At 45.4% G+C, this 23,485-nt stretch overlaps 1 protein-coding gene and 2 non-coding genes across 3 annotated transcripts; all 3 read left to right on the forward strand.

Moving 5' to 3' along the window:
- The first annotated feature begins 9,118 nt into the window (after window positions 1-9,118).
- On the forward strand, window positions 9,119-15,619 carry RPSA (ribosomal protein SA). Its single transcript, XM_032271068.1, has 7 exons — window positions 9,119-9,219; window positions 10,350-10,515; window positions 11,374-11,492; window positions 13,829-14,074; window positions 14,832-14,960; window positions 15,080-15,245; window positions 15,454-15,619. Exons 2-7 carry the CDS (start codon window positions 10,383-10,385, stop codon window positions 15,546-15,548), a joined length of 888 nt encoding a protein of 295 aa, XP_032126959.1. The 5' UTR covers window positions 9,119-9,219; window positions 10,350-10,382; the 3' UTR covers window positions 15,549-15,619.
- On the forward strand, window positions 11,156-11,306 carry LOC116544935. Its single transcript, XR_004266109.1, has one exon. It is a non-coding gene; the product is annotated as a small nucleolar RNA SNORA62/SNORA6 family (small nucleolar RNA).
- Window positions 14,131-14,284, forward strand: LOC116544921. The gene has a single exon (XR_004266102.1). It is a non-coding gene; the product is annotated as a small nucleolar RNA SNORA62/SNORA6 family (small nucleolar RNA).
- Window positions 15,620-23,485: the final 7,866 nt, after the last annotated feature.

Consider the following 23,485-nt stretch of genomic DNA (forward strand, 5'->3'; position numbering starts at 1 on the left):
GTAATCCCAGCACTTTGGGAGGCTGAGGCGGGTGGATCACGAGGTCAAGAGATCGAGACCATCCTGGTCAACATGGTGAAACCCCGTCTCTACTAAAAATACAAAAAATTAGCTGGGCATGGTGGCACGTGCCTGTAATCCCAGCTACTCAGGAGGCTGAGGCAGGAGAATTGCCTGAACCCAGGAGGCGGAGGTTGCGGTGAGCCGAGATTGCGCCATTGCACTCCAGCTGGGTAACAAGAGCGAGACTCCGTCTCTAAAAAAAAAAAAAAAAAAATACAAAAATTAGCCAGCATCCTGGGGCACGACTGTAATCCCAGCTACTCAGGAGGCTGAGGCAGGAGAATCACTTGAACCCGGGAGGTGTAGGTTGCAGGTCATGCCACTGCACTCCAGCCTGGATGACAGAATAGGACTCTATCTCAGGAAAAAGAAAAAAAAATCATTAACAGCCATTACTTATGCAAGAAGCAAAGTGGGCGGATATTTTGTTCACCTGGTTAAGAACATGGGCTCTAATCCAGGCAGCCCAGGTTGAAAGCTACTCACTCTCCACATACTTAGGCATGGTACTGAAATGGTGCCTAGGAAATGGGATTAGTTTGAGTTTTTTTGAGGGGATGGGGAACAAAGTCTCTCTCTGTCGCCCAGGCTGGAGTGCAATGGCATGATCTCAGCTCGCTGCAACCTCCACCTCCTGGGTTCAAGCAATTCTCCCACCTCAGGTTTCTGGGTGGCTGGGACTACAGGCGCATGTCACCGTGCCCAGCTAATCTTTAATATTTTGAGCAGAGAGGGGGTTTCACCATGTTGGCCAGACTGGTCTTGAGCTCCTGACCTCGAGGGATCCGCCCACCTTGGCCTTCCAAAGTGCTGGGATTACAGGCGTGAGCCACGGCGCCCAGCCAGAAATGGGGCTAGCAATGTTTCCTGCCTCCTCAGGTGGTGGTGAGAGTTAAGGAATAAATGTTCCTGGGGTGTGGTATTAGCTTCATCGGACAGCCACGACAAATTACCACAGACTGAATGGTTTATAATGCTCAATCTGGAGGCCGGAGGTCTGAAATCAATGTGTCAGCGCTGCACTCTCTGGAGGCTCCAGGGGAGTCATGATTTGCCTGTTCGACCTTCTAGTGGTGGCTGGCGTTCCTTGGCTTTTAAGTACATCACTTCAATCTCTGCCTCTGTCTTCACATACCTTTTCCCTTGTGTATCTGTTTCTATGTCCAACTGTCTCTCTTAAGGACACCAGGTATTGGTTTAGGGCTCATCCTAATCCAGTATGACCTCATTTTAATTTGATCACATCTGTTAGATCCTATTTCCAAATAGGGTCACATTCTCAGTATTAGGGGTTAGAATGCCAACATTTCTTTTGTGGGGACACACCCGTAACAGATTAAGTTTACTCTATGTGTAAGTTAAAATCAGTTTATACTTTAGGTTTTAGGTTAAAACACCATATTTAAAATAGTAATTTGGGAAGGGGTGTGGGAGAGGATGAAGCAGAGTCCTAATTTTACAGTGGCACCCACGCCTCCAGTGCTGTGACCCGTAAGTTGTGAGGCCTCATGCTGTGGGAAGCAGGGGAGAATTCAGGATGGGAAAGGAGAGAAGGGAAGGACAGTTAGATGGAGTGGCTGCCTCCTAAGAACTTAGACTCTGGAGCAGGTGTTCCATGTCCTTTGCCTCCTCAGCTTCCTTTGACCCTCATCCTGAGCGCAAGGAAGCTAATGCCAGTGAGGCCTCTTAGGGAGGAGGGGCAGAAATAAGACCAAGAGAGATGGGCTTCTTCCCAATGCAAATTTCCTGGCCTTAGGTTGGCAGGTGAATTTCGGCCACCAGATTCCCCTCACATTTTCTTCATTTGTTTTTTAGGGGAGCAAACAAACATGATAAATCAGGAGAAGTCATCTAGTTTTCTCTAAACATGGGGTAGAAAATTTGTCCTGTGAATCCCGACTCCCATGGCAAGTAGCCTGTTTTTTCCTGTCTCACAGTCTCTGTATTAAAGCTCGGAAAGGAACTGGCCAGTGAGTGTGGAAACATTGCCCATTGCCCCTTTTTTTTTTTTAATGGTTCCTTCTTGGCTGTCTTAGACTTAAAGCACTTAGAGGCAGAGCTCTATGGGAGGAAAATAGTCTTCTGGTGACTAAAGATAAGGCAGTGCAGGGCTAGAGCCAAAAGACACAGAAGCAAAGGTTTCAAGCTGCATTACACTCGCTTTCTAAGAATACATGATTATGAAATCTTTCAAGCCATCACAATAGGAGAGCCAACGGCCCACTAGCCCTTCCTTCATTCATATCGCTCAGATGGAGCAATTGCCAAGATTTGGCCACGCCTGCTTCTCTCTCCCAACTCTGCCCCCTGCCCCCCACCCTTTTTCTTTTATGATGCTTTTAGAGGCAGACCCCAGACATCACATCATTTCACCCTTGCATACTTCAAAATACACCTCTAAAAATTACAGACTTTTTTTTTAACATAAGTACAATGTCATTACCCCACCTGGAAAATTTTAACACATTTTTTGCATATCATCCATATTCATATTTCCCAGATTATCTCAAAAATTATTTTTTAGCGTTGGTTTATTTCAATCAAAATTCAAACAAGGTCCACACAAGGCATTTAGTTTTTTATTATGTTTTAAAGACGGTCTTGTTCTGTCACCCAGGATGCAGTGCAGTGGGACGATCATGGCTCACTGCAACCTTGACCTCCCTAGGCTCAAGCAATCCTCCCACCTCAGCCTCCCAAGTAGCTGGGACTACAAGTGCACGCCACCACACTGAGCCACTTTCTAAAAAATTTTTTTGCAGAGACAAGATCTCACAATGTTGCCCAGGCTGGTCTCAAACTCCTAGCCTCAAGTGATTCTCCTGTCTCAGCCTTCCAAAGGATTGGGATTGCAGTTGTGGGCCACCACACTTTGCTGGCAGTTGGTTTTAAAAATCTCTAGTCTTGGCCGAGTGCAGTGGCTCATGCCTATAATCCCAGCACTTTGGGAGGCAGAGGCAGGTGGTTCACAAGGTCAGGAGTGCAAGATCAGCCTGGACAACATGGTGAAACCCTATATACTAAAAAAAAAAAAAAATACAAAAAAAAAAAATCTCTAGGCTGGGGGCAGTGGCTCATGCCTGTAGGTCCAGCCCTTTGGGAAGGCAAGGCTGACGGGTCGCTTGAGCTCAGCAATTCAAGACCAGCCTAGGCAACATAGTCAAATCCTGTCTCTACATAAAGATTTAAAAATTAGCCAGGCATGGTGAGGTGCATCTGTAGTTCCAGCTGCTCAGAAGGCTGAGGCAGGAGAATCACTTAAGCCCTGAAAGTCAAGGCTGCACTGAGCTGTGATCAGGCCACTGCACTCCAGGCCAAGGTTACAGAGAAAGGCCCTATCTCAAAAAACAAAAACAAAACCCTCTTTGTTCCAGGACACCACCCATTCTCCCCACTTTTTTTGTCCTACATTGTCTTTGTAGGGGCTGAGGAGATGGAGGAACAAGATGACCTGAGAGGAACCTCAATTCTGAAGTAATGTCTAAGGCCTCTTTAGGCATATCCAAGGGCCAGTCTTTGAGGGAACGCTTTCTCAGCCCCAGTATCCTGTAAAATGTCCCATTTTCTGAATTTTGTTTCCTGATGGTTTTAGCTCATTCCTCTGTTTCACGTATGTTCTATAAACAGGATGTTAGCTTGGATGGCTTGACTGTTTAGGTCTATCCAATTTCTTAGGCGGAGGAAAGACCAGAGCTACAGATACTAAACAGCGGAAAGTCTGAAAAGGTATAAGAGGGTTTCTCACTTGGCAAATTTGTGAGTGCAAATGAAACATTCTATTCACTTCATTCAGTTGCTTATTCCCAAGCGAAATGAGGAGAGGCTGAAATTTCTTTAACCAGCAGTTAGAAAGGATAAATAATTTTGAGGCAAACTAAGGTTACAGTGAGTCATTTCTGAGGGCCCAATCAAAACAGGGAACCAAGCAGTGACTCTGGGAGGTTGCAAAACTGAAATCTGCTCACCAAAGTTATGCCTTACGCCCTTTCCACATACTCCTGGCTGAGCCGTGTGCATTTATAACTTGTTGCTGGTTTTTTTAAAGACAGAGTCTCTATTCCACAGGCTGGAGTGCAGTGGCACAATCTCAGCTCACTGCAACCTCGACCTCCCAGGATCAAGCAATCCTCCCACCTCAGCCTCCTAAGTAGCTGGGACTACAGGCATGCAGCACCACACCCAGCTAATTTTTTTGTATTTTTAGTAGAGACAAAGAGACAGGGTTTTGCCATGTTGCCCTGGCTGCTCTCGAACTACTGGGCTCAAGGGATCTGCCTACCTCAGCTTCCCAGAGTGCTGGGATTACAGGTGTGCACCACCACACCTGGCCTTCTAACTTATTGTTGATATTAAATTTAACAACCAGCAGGGCATGGTGGCTCACACCTATAATCCCAACACTTTGGGAGGCCAAGGTAGGTGGATCACTTGAAGTTAGGAGTTCATGACCAGCCTGGCCAACATGGCAAAACTGTCTCTACTAAAATTACAAAAAATTAGCCAGGTGTAGTGATGTATACCTGTAGTCCCAGCTATTTGGGGAGCTGAGGCACAAGAATTGCTTCAATCAATCTGGGAGGCAGAGGCTGCAGTGAGTTGCAATTGCACCACTGCACTCCAGCCTGGGTGATAAAGACTCTGTCTCAAAAAGAAAAAAAAAAAAAGAAAAATAATTTAACAACCTATTGTATCTCAAATCTCAGCTTTTGTCACAACTCCCTCCAAAAAACCTGTCTCAATGCAACAGCATCTAGGTATTCTTCAGCTTCTAAGTACTCCTTCTCTGCTCCTGGAAGCCATTAGCTTAGGTAGTCAAGAAATACTCTAGGCTGGGCACAGTGGCTCATGCCTATAATCCTAGCACTTTGGGAAGCCGAGGTGGGCGGATCACTTGAGGTTAGGAGTTCAAGACCAGCCTGGCCAACAAAGGAAAATGTCATCTCTACCAAAAATACAAAAATTAGCCAAACATAGTATGTGCCTGCAGTCCCAGCTACTCAGGAGGCCGAGGCAGGAAAATTGCTTGAGCCCGGGAGGCAGAGGTTGCAGTGAGCCAAGATCACACCATTGCACTCCAGAGTGAGACCCTGTCTCAAATAAATAAATAAATAAATAAAAATACTCTAGAGTCTAGGATTGTAGTTTTTAAACTCAATATGGCTGCACATTGGAATCATCTGAATGATACCCCAAATAGGGCACTTTGGCATGCTCAGTGCTTTGAATTAAAGAAAATTGAAAGGCCTCTGAAATAAGCCTCAGAACCAAGGTTTCTTTCTGACATTCTCCTGACCCCCATCTCTCAATCCCTTCTCTCAAAGCAACTGAAGGGGCTTTGTCTGAAATTCCCTTATCTGAATAAGGAAAGTTACTCCAGAATAAACACCATAGTCTTTTTTTATTATTATTGTTTTTTTACAGAGACGGGGTTTCACCATGTTGGCCAGGCTGGTCTTGAACTTCTGACCTCGTGATCCACCCACCTCGGCCTCCCAAAGTGCTGGGATTACAGGTGTGCACCACTGCACCCGGCCAACACAATAGTCTTAAAACTTCCTCCCTAGGAATCTTATCAGGTAACCAGGAAATATTAACCACTGGGAAGAGAAAAGACTAAAAGTTATCACCATGCCCAGACGGACACTTCATCTATTTTTCTGAGGGCAGCTCTGAGAGATTATCCAGGAGACCTTATATGCCTAATAAGGAAACCTTTGGTCATAGTGAAGTTCCTCCCCCTACCTTACTGTAATTTGCTGCCATTTCCCCCAGAGCTCAGAGGAACTTTGTGGCAGGCAAACTTTCTGTTCTTTGAACTCAATCGTATCCTAGCCCTCTAAATTGTTGACAACCCCATCTCCCTTCCCTGGGAAGTAAATGCTATTTAAGCTTCAGCCATCGAGTCCTTCTTTGAGTCTTATATTTTGCATGGCTCCTGTGCATAAGCCTATCAATAAATGTGTATGTTTTTTCTCCTGTTAATTTGTCTATTGTCAGTTTATTTTAGCAGTGAACATTCAAAGGGTAGAGGGGAAGTTCCTCCAGGAGCTTTAAAAGCTATTGATGCAGCTGGTTGCAGTGGCTCACACCTGTAATCCTAGCACTTTGGGAGGCTGAGGTGGGTGGATTGCCTGAGCTCAGGAGGTCGAGACCAGGCTGGACAATATGGTAAAATCCCATCTCTACTAAAACACAAAAAATTAGCTGGGCATGGCAGCATGCACCTGTAGTCCCAGCTACTTGACAGGCTGGGGCAAGGAAATTGCTTGAACCCCAGGAGGTGGAGGTTACAGTGAGTGGAGACCATGCCACTGCACTCCAGCCTGGGTGACAGAGTGACTCTGCCTCAAAAAAAAAAAAAAAAAAAGCTACTGATGCTTGAGTTTCACTCAGAGATTCTGATATATTCAGCCTAGGTACAAGGTTTTAAAAGCTCCCCGGGTGATTACCCCTGGAGAAACCCTGCAGAGCTGCATTCACTACTCAGCAATCCCAATCCATACTTAACTGGCTTAAGCAGGAGCACTTTTGCAGGGGGGAGGTGAAGGCTTTGTTTTGGGACTGGGGGGCCTTGCTCTGAGGAGGCTTATGGCCTGAGTCTCTGCGGACAAACTGAATGCCTCCTCTTTCCAAAACAGAGTAGAAGTGGGAGGCATTTGCAGCAAGGGGCCATGACTTCTCTGAATTTGTCCCTCAAGCGCCAGGAACTTCAGCCTTGTTGGGTGATGAAGCAGGGCAGCCTGGGGGTGACCTATGCTATGGTCTGAGGGTTTCCAAGCTCCTCAGATCACACTGGCCACAGAGGAGCTGCAGAGCCACTTGCAGGAGAATCTGGATGTGCTGTCACATGGGAGGGTGGCCATCAAGAGTTCATTTTGGGGTGGGCTCAGAAATCAGACTGACTCAGCAGGCCCCAGGGAGGAACATGCATTTAAAAAAAAATTTTATTATATTATTTATTTATTTTTGAGACAGTCTCATTCTGTCGCCCAGGCTGGCGTACAATGATGCAATCCCAGCTCACTGCAGCAACCCCCGCCTTCCGGGTTCAAGCGATTCTCCTGTCTCAGCCTCCCCAGTAACTGGGATTACAGGCATGGGCCAGCATGCCTGGAACTTGCATTTTTAACGAGTACCTTCAAGTGGCCAAGGTTTTAGATGCTGCAGTGAGAAACCTAACGTTGGAATCCCTTTTGCCACATCTCCAGTTGGTGTTTATAGAGGTCCTCTTCTTGCATACCAGTTGACCATTTGCCATAAGTCTGGGAAGATGTGGCTTATCAAGAGATACAGTGGATTAGTTTGTTTTGACGCTGCTGATAAAGACATACCTGAGGCCAGCTGCAGTGGCTCACACCTGTAATCCCAGCACTTTGGGAGGCTGAGGCAGGTGGATCATGAGGTCAGGAGTTGGAGACCAGCCAGGCCAATGTGGCAAAGCCCCGTCTCTTCTAAAAACACAAAAAAAATTAGCTGGGCATGGTGGCGGGTCCCTGTAATCCCAGCTACTCAGGAGGCTGAGACAAAAGAATCGCTTGAACCCAGGAAGTGGAGGTTGCAGGGGGCCAAGATCATGCCATTGCACTCTAGCGTGGGTGACAAGAGCAAGACTCCGTCTCAAAAAACAAACAACAACAAAAAAAACATACTCGAGACTAGGTAATTTACAAAAGAAAGAGGTTTAATTCAACTCAAGTTCCACGTGGCCAGAGAGGCCTCACAATCATGGTGGAAGGAGAAAGGAAGTCTTGCATCACAGCAGGCAAGAGAGAGAATGAGCGCCAAGTGAAACAGGTTTCCTCTTACCAAACCACCAGTTCTGAGAGTTATTCAACCTTTCAAAGTGCTGGGATTACAGCCACCAAGCCTCTTCAATTAACTCCTATTTTTTGTTTGTTTTTTGGAAACAGGATTTGGCTCTGTTGCCCAGGCTGGAATGCAGTGGTGCAGTCATACTCACTGCAGCCTTGATCTCTGGGCTCAAGTGATCCTCCACCCACAAGCCTCAGCCTCCTGAGTAGCTGGGATACAAGCATGCACCACCACACTTGGTTAATTTTTGTACTTGTTGTGGAGACAGGATCTCCCCATGTTTTCCAGGCTGGTCTTGAACTGCTGAGCTTAAGCAATCCACCCACCTTGGCCTTCCAAAGTGCTGGGATTACAGGTGCGAGCCACCATGCCCATTTATCTTACCTCCTACTGATAGCTATTGTAAAATTTTTCTTCTACCAAAAAGAAAATTAAATACATAATATACATTTTATATAAAAATTATATATAATGGTTCCCGTTTTCTCAATAAAATATTTAAAATAAAAAATTATATATTATATACATTTTATATAAAATATGTATTATATAATTTTTATATATCATATATATGATTGATATATATTAAATTTTCCTTCTACCAAAAAATTATCATATAGTTTTACATAATTTTTATATAAAACTGCATATAGTATATGGTCTACTGTATATATCATACATATACTGTATGTAGCATATGATATACTATATATACTATATCACATACACTATATATAATATATACAGTATATATGTAGAGACAGATGGGTGATAGATACAATGCATACCATTTGTTCAATCTTGTCCTTTTTAACTTTTTCAGTGAAATTTCCAAGTGAACATTTAAATCTGAATTACGTCCTGTTAAACTGTTCTCCAGGAAAAGAAAAGAAATTCTTAAGTTTTTGTTTAACTAATGTTTAAGTTTGTTGTGTCGAACAAATCTTCCTACGTTTCAGGTAAGGAAACTGCAGTTTAGGCGAGAAAGCCGCTCAAATTCGCAGGTACAAGGCGCTGGGTAGCTTCAGTTCCGCGCTCTGGACAGGAATTATGGGTAGGAAAGGGCACAGGGCGTCGCTGTGGCACTAGAAACCCCAAACTCACCAGCCCTCCAGATCCGACCAGGCCGCCGCCATCGGCTACAGCCCGAGAGTCCGCGCAGGCGCCGCAAGCCGGCCTTCCGGAAAAAGGAGCCCAGTTCCGGCGGCGCTCAGCCCTGGCTCCGCCCTTTTTCCGCTCGACTTTCTTTGCCATTGGCTGACAACAGAGTATATAAAAACGTCACTTCCTGCGGCCTGTCCTTTCCGCGCTACCTGCCGAGGGTTCCAAACGGCGTTGTTCTGGGTGAGTACGTTGTGACTATTCTGGCGCCTCCTAAAGCCAGAAGAATGAGCTTTTTCTGCCCAAATGAGGGGCGCGAAGACTAGTAATGAAAGCGGTCAGACCGGCCTGTCTCTTGCTCGGCGCGCGCCATCTTAGGCCCTGCTGCCCTCGTGGCCATGCTCGGGCCCGCAGATTCCCACGTTGCGGCAGGAGCGGGTGAGGCCGCACTCCAGCGGAGGCTCGAAACTGGGGTTCGGGCCGGGCCGGGCCGCGGGTGGCCGGGGGTGCAGACGCGGGCTAATATCTCGTGCTGCCATCCCTTCGGACCCCCGACGCGGCGGTGAGTCGAGGCTCAGGCGCTGATCTTGGACTGGTCGGGTTTTCCGTTTGAACCGTGTAGGTCAGGAGTTGAGGTTCTTGGGTTTTGAGACAAGTGGTGACAGCGCAGCAAAGTAATCGCGAAGCATCCGCCTGCAATCTGAAAATAACTGAAACCAGTTCATACATTTCTTTGCCTTTACTTTGCATAGCCCAAACGTGGCTGCTCTTTTAATATCTAGGTGTTAACTTGGCGCGTCCGCAGATTTCCTTAACTCCTAAAAAGTGTTGAATTTGCATTCACGAATTTCGTCTAGGTTGGTTGGTTGGTTGATTTTGAGACTGAGTTTCAATGGCACCATCTCGGCTCACTTCAACCTCCACCTCCCGGGTTCAAGCGATTCTCCTGCCTCAGCCTCCAGAGTGGCTGGGATTACAGGCGTGTGCCACCACGTCCGACTGATTTCCTATTTTTAGTAGAGATGGGGTTTCTCCATGTTGGTCAGGCTGGTCTCGGACTCCTCGCCTCAGGTGATCTGCCCACCTCAGCCTCCCAAAGTGCTGGGATTACAGGCATGAGCCACGGCGCGGGGCTTCCTCTAGGTTTATTATTTCCGTTATTCTGCTGTCCACACCATTTCCTCAGTAAGATGTGCTGCTGTTGTATGATACTCGGCATGAATCTGTTAACATTAAAGTTCTATTGTCTTAACCCCTTCACTGCTCAGTGTCTGACACTAGCGGATGGAATCTTTGGTTGTTTTTAAGGATGTATCCCTACCCCACTTAACTCACTGGAATGAAAAGAAATAGGTTGCTCTTTTTTTTTTCAGATTCCCGTCGTAACTTAAAGGGAAACTTTCACAATGTCCGGAGCCCTTGATGTCCTGCAAATGAAGGAGGAGGATGTCCTTAAGTTCCTGGCAGCAGGAACGCATTTAGGTGGCACCAACCTTGACTTCCAGATGGAACAGTATATCTATAAAAGGAAAAGTGATGGTTAGTCATTGCTTTAATTTTTTGTTATTCCAGCTGTAAGTACAAATTTTCGCCTTGTTATTCTGATGGTTAGTTCTGGGTAATTTCTTTGTATCCTCTTCTTCAAATGAAGCCAGAACCCTAGGTTGAAAACATACTCTTAAGTAAATGTTCTGGTGGTTACTGGAAGAAAAGATTTCTGCTTCAGGGGAAGAAAACGTCAGTTGCCTGTGTTATGGGACTTGTGTTGGGTCATGAATGTGACAAAGTTTGTTAGCTGAGTGTGTAATGTCTTCCATAGTGTTCTCACTTCATAGGTGCTTTTACAGCTATTCGACTGACTTGAGTGGAAAGTGGGGTAAGAGGTGGGAATAAACAATATGGCTTAGAAGAAGCAGAAGAGGGATGGCATTAAGTTGGCTAAGATGCTTATTTTAGATATACAGCTACCAACCACTTGGGAGTGGCATTCTGTAAAGGAGTTTCAGGACAAATCTTGCATCAGTGCTGTTGGTAAAAGGAAAAGAGTGGCAGAAAGCCAGGAAGTGGATTCCCCTGCCCCTCTTTTTTAATCTTCAGAAAGTGTATTTTTAAGAACCGCTGATGGACAGTAGGTACAGGCAAAGTGAAAGGAAAGATGGATTTAGGCAACTGAATCCAGGCTGCACACTGTTAAAGCTCGGGTGGAGGCCTGTCTTGGCTCGTGAACTTCCGAGTGTCGGAGGTGTGCTACAGTAATGGCAAGGGTGCTCGCTAACCCCAGCGGAGCTTGCCTCTGTGGCTGGAGTTTGGTAGGACTCGCTGCTACATACACTAAACTTCTATGACGAATGTTATCACAGCAGGTCAAGTGTTAAAAATCCTTCTGCCTTCACCTAGGCATCTACATCATAAACCTGAAGAGGACCTGGGAGAAGCTTCTCCTGGCAGCTCGTGCCATTGTTGCTATTGAAAACCCTGCTGATGTCAGTGTTATATCCTCCAGGAATACTGGCCAGGTTTGTGGAACAGTGATTAGTTTTTATATTATAGAAATAAAGCTTACAGATATTGTGAGACATACAGAAACGTAAAAGAAAACTATTCAGAGATCTTAAGTTGGACTGAGCCATAGAAATTACTCTTAGATGTCCTTTTCCTTTTAAGAGACGGTCACCCTCTGTTACCCATTGCCCAGGCTGGAGTGCAGTGGTGTGATCTGAGCTCACTGCAGCCTTTGCCTGCTGGGCTCAAGCGATTCTGCCTCAGCCTCCTGAGTAGCTGGGATTACACCATGCCTAATTTTTGTATTTTTAGTAGAGACACGGTTTCACCATGTTGGCCAGGCTGGTCTTGAACTCCTGACTCAAGTGATCCTCCCGCCTTGGCCTCCCAAAGTGTTAGGATTTTAGGTGTGAGCCACTGTGCCCAGCCTATAATGACCTTTTCAACATACATGTTGGGCATCTCGCACTATGTGGAACTTATATTTTCATTTTGTGTAGACTACTGCCACTAAATATGTAGAAATCCCATTTAAGTGGCTTATCACATTTTTCCAGACTCAGTTTTTACCTTGAAATAATGAAATTCTGGGGCAGAAATTTGATGTCAACTGCAACATTTTTCAGAAAGCTTTTCTTAGACTAGGACACTAGTCTTTGTTTTATCCAAGTCTCATGAGCAAGAAATTTTTAAGAATTTTAGTTATTCAGTCATAGTGACATGCCCCCCAAGTTAATTGAGAGGCCAAGGCAGAAGATCCCTCAAGTCTAGGAGTTGGGGGCTGCAGTAAAAATCTTGTCGTGGGTCACTCATGCTTGTAATACAGGTACTTTGTGAGGCTGAGGCGGGTGAATTACTTGAGCCCAAGAGTTCAAGACCAGCCTGGGCAAGGTGGCAAAACCCTGTCTCTACTAAAATTAACAAAAACTAGCTGGGTGTGGTGGTGGTGTGTGCCTGCAGTCTCAGCTGAGGCTGAAGTGGGAGGATTGCTTGAACCCAGAAGGTCGAGGCAGCAGTGAGCCGAGACTGTGCCACTGCATTCCAGCCTGAATGACAGAGTGAGGCCTTGTCTCAAAAAAAAAAAAAATCTGCCAACTCGAATGAAAAATACCTTAATTTATATTTTTGAAAAATGACTAGTTAATGGCTGGGTGCGGTGGCTCGCGCCTGTAATCCCAGCACTTTGGGAGGCTGAGGTGGGTGGATCACGAGGCCAAGAGATCAAGACCATCCTGGTCAACACGGTGAAACCCCATCTCTACTAAAAATACAAAAAATTAGCTGGGCATGGTGACGCGTGCCTGTAATCTCAGCTACTCCGGAGGCTGAGGCAGGAGAATTGCCTGAACCCAGGAGGCGGAGGTTGCGGTGAGCCGAGAGCCCGCCATTGCACTCCAGTCTGGGTAACGAGCGAAACTCCGCCCCCCCCCCCCAAAAAAAAAACAATCTTTCTGTTGAGAAAACTAGTGGATTTCTTGAATTGTAAGGGTTCTAACAGGGATTTCATTCATCCCAACAAGACAGATTTAAAAATTGTGTGGTAAGGACTCTGTTTCAGTGTTGACAGGGCAGGTTCCCGTGAGTGTTTTTGCAGAGGGTTATTCCTCAAACTGACTTGTTACTGGGACCACACAGTTTGGTACACAGTAGAAAAGGGGCAGTTCTGATTATTGCTGTAGAATGAAATGAGTGACAGTACTTGCTTGAGAAAAATACACTGAGCATCTAGATGGGGCCAGGTAGTATTCCTAGGTGCTTGGGATGTAGTAGAAAAACAAGACTGCCTTTTAATACATGGGGAAATCTCTGGAGAAGTAAGAGGTTAAGGAAAGCTGGTGTTGCCTGCTTTACATGGAGTAGTGGTGATTAAATTAGCCGGTGCCCAGAAGTGCTTGCTGGGTGTCAGGCATTGTTCTGTGTTAGGTGTATTTAATACTTAACCGTATGAGGAACTTGGAGGCATGTGAATGTCCTGAGCAATTTAACTCAAAAAGTCACCCACTTGGTTCTTAGAGCCTGGGAAGTGTGGCTCTGGAGCCTCCAGATACGAGGAAGCCAGTGAACCAGACACCTGAGGGTGGGAAGTGCATTCCAAGCAGAGGGCCTAGAGGTGAGGGCATGTCTAAGGTGTTTTCTGGTTATAGTTTTTAAAGTACTTGTCAGTTTATATAGAAAACAGAAGAATTAATGTTTTCGGTGTTTAGTTTTGATGCTTGCATTTTTGAGGAAGTGGGTATTTGAGGGTTTTAGCTAGATAGGCTCTTGCATGTGGTTACAGAACTGGGTGTCAGCATATGGGGAGTTGCTGTGAAGTATCTCTGGAGTACTACGAACTTTTAATTCTTCAAAGAGGGCCGTGCTGAAGTTTGCTGCTGCCACTGGAGCCACTCCAATTGCTGGCCGCTTTACTCCTGGAACCTTCACCAACCAGATCCAGGCAGCCTTCCGGGAGCCACGGCTGCTTGTGGTTACTGACCCAAGGGCTGACCACCAGCCTCTCACGGAGGCGTCTTATGTTAACCTACCGACCATTGCTCTGTGTAACACAGATTCTCCTCTGCGCTATGTGGACATTGCCATCCCATGCAACAACAAGGTAACGATTTTATGATCTAGAGTTTGCGAATGTGTGCTGTAGAAAAAAGCACTTCCTGTGCACATTGTTAGAGCTTGGAGTTGAGGCTACTGACTGGCCGATGAACTCGCAAGTGTAGGTAGTGTGCTACACGAGGGGCAAGTTTTTCGCTAACACCATGAGGGTCTCTGGCCCGATGAGTGGAGTTTGATAGTAATTCTTGCTACAGTATAACATTACTGCATGACAGCTTTGTGGAGAGATGAAAACATTTGGAAAACAGTGTGTTTTCTTCTGCCTTTGTCCATGTTTCTTGCTCAGGCCTCTCAGGCCCTTGGCCTTTCTGTTTTCACACCAACTTGATGGGTTCTACTATAAGATTCTAAAAAGGTGGGTTACGTGGTTCAAATTGGTTGATTTGTAACGGTTCTGAAAACCCTGATTTTGCATAAGAATTGCCCAGTTTTTGTTGTTGTTTTTTTGTTTTTTTTTTTTAAATGCTAGTGTCCAGGCATTTCTCCCAGGGATCTCATCTCGTGTGGGGTGAAGTCCTGAAAACTGTATATGTGGCTTTTTTTTTTTTTTTTTTTTTTTTTAATCCCTGTGATTCCAGTCTGCAGACAAGGTTGGGAATCCCTGATGATAATGTTCCTTGTTACAGTTGTTTTTAAACTAAGAAATGGCTGTACTTTTGGTACCTAGATGTAGGATCCAGGAGGGTGCTTGCTATTTGAGTTTGACCAAGTGTCACTTGTTAATAATCTGCCACTCTTGGCAGGGAGCTCACTCGGTGGGTTTGATGTGGTGGATGCTGGCTCGGGAAGTTTTGCGCATGCGTGGCACCATTTCCCGTGAACACCCGTGGGAGGTCATGCCTGATCTCTACTTCTACAGAGATCCTGAAGAGGTAAGCTTTTCCAGAGGCTTGTGGTTACATAAGCAAATCGGACAACTTGGTCCGTGCTTCTAGGAAGCAAAATTTGTCAGTCCCTTTAAGTCCCCCCCTCCTTTGTTTTTAATGACCAGATTGAAAAAGAAGAGCAGGCTGCTGCTGAGAAGGCTGTGACCAAGGAGGAGTTTCAGGGTGAATGGACTGCTCCGGCCCCTGAGTTCACTGCCACTCAGCCTGAGGTTGCCGACTGGTCTGAAGGCGTGCAGGTGCCCTCTGTGCCCATCCAGCAGTTCCCTACTGGTATGTGTCAAGATAGAAGTGCATCAAGCTGGTATTTTGCAACTTCCCAGTTTTATTCTAACTTTAATGACCTCTGGCTTTTATACTAGCATTAAGAGGTTTTCATTCTAGCATGCTGTAGCATCTGTTAGATTGCTGTGGGGAGTGGGGTGAGGAAAATCCTACTTTGAGGACAGTGCTGATGGCTTTTTTGGTGTTTTCTTAACAGAAGACTGGAGCGCCCAGCCTGCCACGGAAGACTGGTCTGCAGCCCCCACTGCTCAGGCCACTGAATGGGTAGGAGCAACCACTGAATGGTCTTAAGCTGCTCTTGTGTGGGCTCTTAAACAACATATAAGATTCATGGAAAATAAACATCGAGTTTCTAAAAGTTGTGTTCATTTATTTTGGTTTTTCCAGATCAGAATACCTGGGATTTCATACCAAAGCATAACAATAAATACACGTCTTGCCATGAATTGTACTTCTGAAGTTCACTGTAATGTATATTGCTTTTCACTTGAGAGTTTTCCTCAGCTTTCTGTGTAGAGAACACCTGTGTCCTGAAAATAGGTGTAAGTGGTTACATGTATTTAGGTGGTCACTTCAGGAATATTTTTCCAAGGCCCTGATAATGTTGACTTTTATTACCATTAGTGTAGGTAAATTTTGTAGAGCTAAGGTTTTTATTTTTGAGACTGTTCCTCTCACTTAGGTTAACTATTCCTGGAAGCCCTGGAGAGGCAATGGCCCCACATTGAGAGACATTCATTACCCCTCTTGTCAGCTTGCCTACAGGTTCTGGGAGAGGGAAATTTGTATGAATACATAAAAATTAATGTAATGCTTTCCATATTTGTCTTTTGTTTGTTTTGAGACAGTCTTTCCCAGTTTCCCAGGCTGGAATACAGTGGTGATCTCAGTTCATTGCAACTTCTGCTTGCTGGATTTAAGTGATTGTCCTCAGCCTCCTGCCTACCTGGGATTTTAAGTCTGTACCACCACACCTGGCCTTTTTTTGAGAGGGAGTCTCACTCTGTCACCAGGCTGGAGTGCAGTGGTGCGGATCTCATGCTAGCTATGACCTCCCCCTCCCAGGTTCAAGCAATTCTGCTGCAGCCTCCTGAGTCGTTGAAATTACAGGCAGATGCCAGCATGCCCAGCTAATATTTTTGTGTTTTTAGTAAGAGGTGGAGTTTCTCCATGTTGGCCAGGCTGGTGTCAAACTCAAACTTCAGGCGATCCACCCGCCTCAGCCTCCGGAAGTGCCGGGATTACAAGCATGAGCCACCACACCTGGCCTGGTGCTCACTCTTTCTTCCCACAGTACCTTGGCCCCATTTCTGCCCGTGCTTTGTCCTCACCGACAGACAGTGGCTCACGAAGCCCTGTCCCTAATCCTTGAGTGGTGGGCTGGTTCATGCTGGTGTGAAGACCCCCATGCCATTATTGCCCTCTTCTTAGAAGGCCTCCAGCACTACTTGGACAGTTTGGGCCAGCTCCTCAGCCACTAGCCTCTATTTTCATCTGTTTTTCAGCTGAGCTTTTATATGTGGAAATAGGTTATTCTACCTGGAGTGTTAGGATCACCTCCTAAATAGGATACTAGAGATAACAGGTATTTTAGGGCCCTTGCCCCATTTGCTATCTGGCCTAATTAATGCCTTATCCTAGCCCAGGAGGCTTCTCACGTTTGCTGTATGCATAGGAAATTTCTAGCCTTCAGCCTCAAAAGAGGATCCTGCAAGTCTGGCTGCACACAGGGTCCCAGCAGCTGTCAGCCTCAGGATAATGGAACATTTTAAATGCTTCCAACTCCACAGAAAACGTGAGTTACTATAATTGCCATTATTCAGATCTTACTTCATTCCTCCGATAGCCCTTGTTTTGTCTCTTCCATTTGACTGTTTCTAAGTTGTGTCCTCATCATCATTCCTCATCATTGTTTGTTCAGTGATTTGAGTAAAGTAGTTAAATTCTGCTGCTTTTAGAAAAATCACAGATTTGTATTTGCACCTCTTGGGAAAAGAACTGAAAAGTTGCTTTGAAAACAAGAATTTAAAAATTATTTAAAAATAGAGATGGGAGTTTTGCAATGTTGCTTAGGCTGGTCTTGAACTCCTGGCCTCAAGAGATTATCCCAATTTGGCCTCCCAAAGTGCTGGGATTATAGACTGGAAGTCTGAATTTATTAGTGGAGGAGTGAGGAAGAAATGAACCCTTTGAAGAAAGTGGTTTGCTGAGGGAATACTCTCTCTCTACAGAGGGCCCCATGGACAGGTTCCAGAAGACCTCAGTACAGATGCAGGATATGAGAACTACAGCATCTGTAAAGTGGGTCCTCATGGTGTCTTTCCCCAACCCCTGGTTACTGTCATTGTGCTCATATTCCTTCTGATTTCTAATTACGTATATTTGTGCTTTTTCTCTTAGTGCAGTATTACTGAGTAGTCCACAGATCATCCTCACTTCTGACATCAATTGCAAGTTTGGGAGGTCCCCAAAACCACCCCAGGTCTTTGTTTTGTTTTGAGACATAGTCTCTCTCGGTGATATAGGCTGGAGTGTAGTGGCATGATCTTGGCTGCCTCCTGGGTTCATGTGATCCTCCCACCTCAGCCTCCCGAATAGATGGGACCATAGGTGTGTGCCACCAGGCCTGGCTAATTTTGTATTTTTAGTAGGGATAGAGTTTCACCATGTTGGCCAGGCTGGTCTTGAACTCCTGACTTCAAGTGATGTGCCTGCCTCAGCCTCCCAAGTGCTGGAATTACAGGTGTGAGCCGTCAAACCTGGCCCACTCTCAGGTTTAATGATTCCCCAGAAGGACTCTTTGAACTCACTGAAACTGTGATCCTCATAGTTATGGCTCATTACGGTGAAAGAACAGATTAAAATCAGCCAGAAGAGGAGCTGCATGAGGCAGAGTCCAGCAGAATTCCACACTTGGAGCTTCAGTTGTCCTCTCCCAGTTGTGGCTCACAGGCAGTGCTAAAGGACCCCTGCAACAATGTGTGACAATATGCAGGAAGCATGGCCAACCAGGGAAGCTTGCCTGAGCCTTGGTGTCCAGGGTTTTGCTGGAACCTGGTTATGTAGACACGGTTGACTGTCCATGTGGCCGACTTTTAGTCCCCTGCTCCTCCAGATACAGAGCAGGTACTGTGTGGTCTAAAGATCCCGTCACAAATTAGTGTGAGACTATCTGGCCTGGGCAAAGCTCCCAGATAAACAAAGACACTTTTTCTTTCTGAGATCACTCTTGGGCCTAGTAAAAGTCTATTCCAAAGATGTACTCCAATATCTCATTTATTGTCAAAGAAGGAAGTTTTAGAAAGCTTACTTGTGTCCTGCCTTCCAGTGATCAAAGTTTCAGATAGAAAAATCACCTTACTGTCCAGTTAAAAAAAACCAGAAACAAAACAAGAATTACTTCATTGCCCTATTGTATTTAAAAAGTATTCTTGCCGGGCACGGTGGCTCACGCCTGTAATCCCAATACTTTGGGAGGCCGAGGCGGGTGGATCACGAGGTCAAGAGATCGAGACCATCCTGGTCAACATGGTGAAACCCCGTCTCTACTAAAAATACAAAAAATCAGCTGGGCATGGTGGCACATGCCTGTAATCCCAGCTACTCAGGAGGCTGAGGCAGGACAATTGCCTGAACCCAGGACGCGGAGGTTGCGGTGAGCCGAGATCGCGCCATTGCACTCCAGCCTGGGTAGCAAGAGTGAAACTCCGTCTCAAAAAAAATAAAATACAATAAAAAAATAAAATAAAAAGTATTCTTTAATAAAGCAGGATCCAGAAAGAAAGGAAAAAAGGAAGGAGGGAGAGGGAGCTATGACTGCTGCTCTCCACCCTGCGTAGAACAGTGACACCTTGTCAAAAAAAGGTTTCAACAAAAATGAAATATCACATGCTGATAACTCTAATAAAAAGAAAAAAATATAATACGTGTTTGCTTTAAAGGCATGTTTTCTTCTTTTGAGACAAAGTTTCACTCTTGCTCAGAGCGAAATGGCTGGAGTGCAGTGGTGCGATTTCGACTCTGCAACCTCTGCCCCCCAGGTTCAAGTGATTGTTCTGCCTCAGCCTCCTGAGTAGCTGGGATAACAGGCATGCATCACCACGCCTGGCTAATTTTTGTATTTTTAGTAGAGATGGGGTTTCACCATGTTACCCAGGCTGGTCTTGAACTTCTGATCTCAGGTGATCCACCTGCCTTGGCCTCCCAAAGTGCTGGGATTATAGGAATGAGCCACCGTGCCCAGCTCTAAAGATATTATTGAAAAAAATCATAATTGCAGTTGTTTACATTGTTGTGTTGTTAGCTCTGAGTTAGTATGCTCAAATTCTTTATTCTATGTAATACGTGTGGAAAAAGTTTAAATCCTAGGTTGCCCCTGGCATAAATCTCTAGACTCAACACCTGGAACTCTGTCTCCATTTTCAAATTAATATATTCTCAGAGCTTGAAAAACAATTTGAATGATTGCCTAAGGAAGCACTAATCCATGCTGAAACGTATTTTCTATAGCTAAAGAGCCCTTTGCAGCCAGTTTTTTTTCAATATTCCTAGAATACAAGAGCTGGCTGAACTGAAAATACTGACAGTATAATCAATAAGTTACACTTGTTGAAGAGTAAAGAAGTGTAACATCTGAATTCTTTAAAACCACAAGCCTGAGGAACATATCCGAAGCACTGACTACTTAAAGCATTTTCTATCTTAACACTTCTAGAAAAACATATTACAGAAGCTTTCTGTTCTATTTCAGAAGGCTTCATTGGTTTGAAGTGAAAGGAAAGCAAGACACTAAACAAGTCAAGAAAAAGCCTTAAATATCATGAAATATTTACTAAAAAGTTACTATAATTTGCAATGTATTTTGCAGGGAAAAAAATGGAAGCAGGAATTGAATGCCTGTGAAACCAGTAGGCCTCTGAGAGTTTCACTTTATTTGCAAAATAAGGGATTTGGTTACGTGATCTCCAAGTTTTATTTTCTGCCAGATAGTCTGTGGGTGACCAGGCATTAGAGATCCCCAAATGATCCGATGAAACTCAATGTGGGAATGAACAAAGAAGTGAGGTCTCCCAGGGTCACTCAGCTGCTTGGAGGCAGGATGGAGACTGGTACCCAGCCCTCTGAAAAGAAGAGCAAAGCCTTCTGTGCGTCGCACTTCCAGGCGTGGATCACGCTGAAGCAGCCCAGTTCATTTCTCCCTTACTGTGCCCTCAACAGCAGCTGCCAGGTGATGGGACAAGGTCTGCTACAAATCACAGCCCTAAGCATGATTGGAACCTGCAGTGCTCAAATCTGCACAAAGGCTGATGACATTGGTAATTAGAATGCAAAAGTTATGCTCTGTGTGATTAACAAAGCTGCTGCAGATGCTGAGAGATCTAACGAGCTCCTTATATGCATGGCTGGATGCTAGCCCTGCCTTCACTGTTTAGCTTTTCCAGTCTCTGGTTCTGTGAGATGAGTCCGTAGCTTCACATGTAATGCCTTTGCTCTGCTATGTATTACTGGAACTGGGTGTGAAGATACTTGAAATCTCCAAATGCTCAAGCATAACATAACCTTTTTTCCCTTAGTAATCAAAGAGACTGTTACACATTTATACAATCTATTATATGCTATATGCATAATCTGTTTATGTTATTTTTTTTTTTTTTTTTTTTTTTTAAGACGGAGTTTCACTCATGTTACCCAGGCTGGAGTGCAATGGCTCGATCTCGGCTCACCGCAACCTCCGCCTCCTGGGTTCAGGCAATTCTCCTGCCTCAGCCTCCTGAGTAGCTGGGATTACAGGCACGTGCCACCATGCCCAGCTGATTTTTTGTATTTTTTTAGTAGAGACGGGGTTTCACCATGTTGACCAGGATGGTCTCGATCTCTTGACCTCGTGATCCACCCGCCTCAGCCTCCCAAAGTGCTGGGATTACAGGCTTGAGCCACCGCGCCCGGCTGTTTATGTTATTTTTAAAAATAGAATATTTCTCACAACTAATAATAAACTAAAATGGAAAGACTGGATAACATTCAATTTCTTACTCATTTAGTCTCTGAATGATTTTCCTTTAATAAAAGTATCATGTTTGTTAATGATTCCATTCATAATCTCCCTTGAAAAAAAACATAGGCTGGGGGCACGGTGGCTCAGGCCTATAATCCCAGTGCTTTGGGAGGCCGAGGAGGGCAGATCACTTGAGGTCAGCAGTTAGAGACCAGCCTGTCCAACAAGGTGAAATCCTGTTTCTACTACTAAAAAAAAAAAAAAAAAAAAAGCCAGGTTTGGTGGCAGTCACCTGTAATCCCAGCTACGTGGGAGGCTGAGGCAGGAGAATTGCTTGAACCCGAGAGGTAGAGGTTGAAGTGAGCGGAGATCGGGCCACTGCACTCCAGTCTGGGTGACAGACTCAAGAAACTCTGAGTTTCTATATATATACAGACTCCATCTCAAGTATATATATATGTATGTATATATATATATGTGTGTGTGTATATATGTATAGTATCCAGGCCAAAGGAGGGAGGTCACTTGAGCATGGGAAGGTTGAGGCTGCAGTGAGCTGCGATTGCACCACTGCACTCCAGCCTGGGCGCCACAGCGAGACTCTGTTTCAACAAAAAGGAAAAGAAAAAAGAAAAACATATATTATCTTATACAGAGACTAGATAAAATTTCCAGTGTTAGAACAAAGCCACCAATACCCAAATGTGGTCCTTTGCTCCCTTGGCATTGGAAGCTGTGGGCCTATCACCCCTGGACTCCTGGGGCTGTGTGCAGAAGGGGGTGACCTATAGAGCATTGCTGGTCCTGCACTGCAAAGTGATGGAAGCCTGAGATGAGGCAAACAGGGCAGATTCCCTTATTGCTGGAGGACACTGGAGTGGTCGACATTTCACAGTGCTGTTGGCAGGGGCATTTGTTTGAGCTCAGCAGAGGCTGGAAGAGTTTCTTGAGCCTGTAGTTCTTACCTGGGTCTGTGGTCAGGCCTGGCACTGTGAGGGTCAAGAGCATCCTGAGGCAGATGAGGCAGCAGGGAGGGGTGGGGCAGGGAGAGGGAGAACTGGATCTCTCCTGTGAGCACCTCTGTCCCGGGAACTGGATCCTCCCTTCCCGTCAACCCCTGAATAGGGCTCCAGAGGCCAGACCGGGAATCTGAGTGTGTCCCTACTCATTCCTTCAGACACAGCTTGGAAATCTTTCCCCAAGAAGATTTCAGACTCCCTGCTCCCTACTGAATGAAATGCCCTCTTCCACATTCCCACAGCATCCTTTGCTAACACTGACGAAATCTTCTATCCGGGCACACGAGCTGCCTCCAGGGCTCTTTGAGGCCAAAGACTTTGTTGTGTTCATCTCTCTGTCTCCAGAGATTCAGATAAGGCTTCGTCCATGGTCATTCTTTGATTGCCGATAGAAAAACAAAGGAATGAATGAATGAGTATAATCCAGTGACTTGCTTTTTGTCCTTGAAGTACTCCCAAACTTTATTTTTCTTTGCCGTAGGAAGGGGAGGAAGAAAGTGATTTGAAATTTAAAAGGCCTGGAGTCCTGGAAACCCAGAGGTATGTCCCATGACAGACGCAGTACAGGATTCAGTGTGGGCTCAGGAGCCAGAGAGCTCAAGTTTAAATCCAGGTGTTGCCATTTGGTCTTGTGACCCTGGGGACGTGATTTAACGTCTCTGTGCCTTGGGTTCTCCATTTGTAAATTAGAGAATAGTAGTGCCATATCATCGAGTTGTCAGGAGGAGCAAATGAATTCATATTTTTAGAACCCTTAGAATATTTTCTGGCAGGGTGGGCGTGGTGGCTCACGCCTGTAATCCCAGCACTTTGGGAGGCTGAGGCGGGTGGATCACGAGGTCAGGAGATTGAGACCACCCTGGCTAACACAGTGAAACCCCGTCTCTACTAAAAATACAAAAAAAAAAAAAAAATTAGCTGGGCCTGATGGCCTGTACCTATAGTCCCAGCTACTTGGGAGTCTGAGGCAGGAGAATTGCTTGAACATGGAAGGTGGAGGTTTCAATGAGCCGAGATTGCACCACTGCACTCCAGCCTGGGCGACAGAGTGAGACTCTGTCTCAAAAGAAAAAAAAAAATATATTTTCTGGCATGCAGCAGTGCTCCAAATATGTCAGCTGTAGTTGTACTTCCATGTTTAATATGTGATCATTCTTTTTTTTTTTTTGAGACAGAGTCTCACTGTGTTGCCCAGGCTGGAGTGCAGTGGTGTG

This window comes from Sapajus apella, unplaced genomic scaffold (genome assembly GCF_009761245.1).
Source record: "Sapajus apella isolate SASKATOON/1434 unplaced genomic scaffold, GSC_monkey_1.0 scaffold4, whole genome shotgun sequence".
NCBI classification, from domain to species: Eukaryota; Metazoa; Chordata; class Mammalia; order Primates; family Cebidae; genus Sapajus; species Sapajus apella.

Excerpts from the sequence above, each read along its gene's own strand:
- RPSA (XM_032271068.1), top strand. The coding sequence starts at position 10,383 with ATGTCCGGAGCCCTTGATGTCCTGCAAATGAAGGAGGAGGATGTCCTT. Across the intron at positions 11,493-13,828 it reads CCTCCAGGAATACTGGCCAG|AGGGCCGTGCTGAAGTTTGC; the intron begins GTTTGTGGAACA and ends AATTCTTCAAAG. Across the intron at positions 14,961-15,079 it reads TCTACAGAGATCCTGAAGAG|ATTGAAAAAGAAGAGCAGGC; the intron begins GTAAGCTTTTCC and ends TTTAATGACCAG.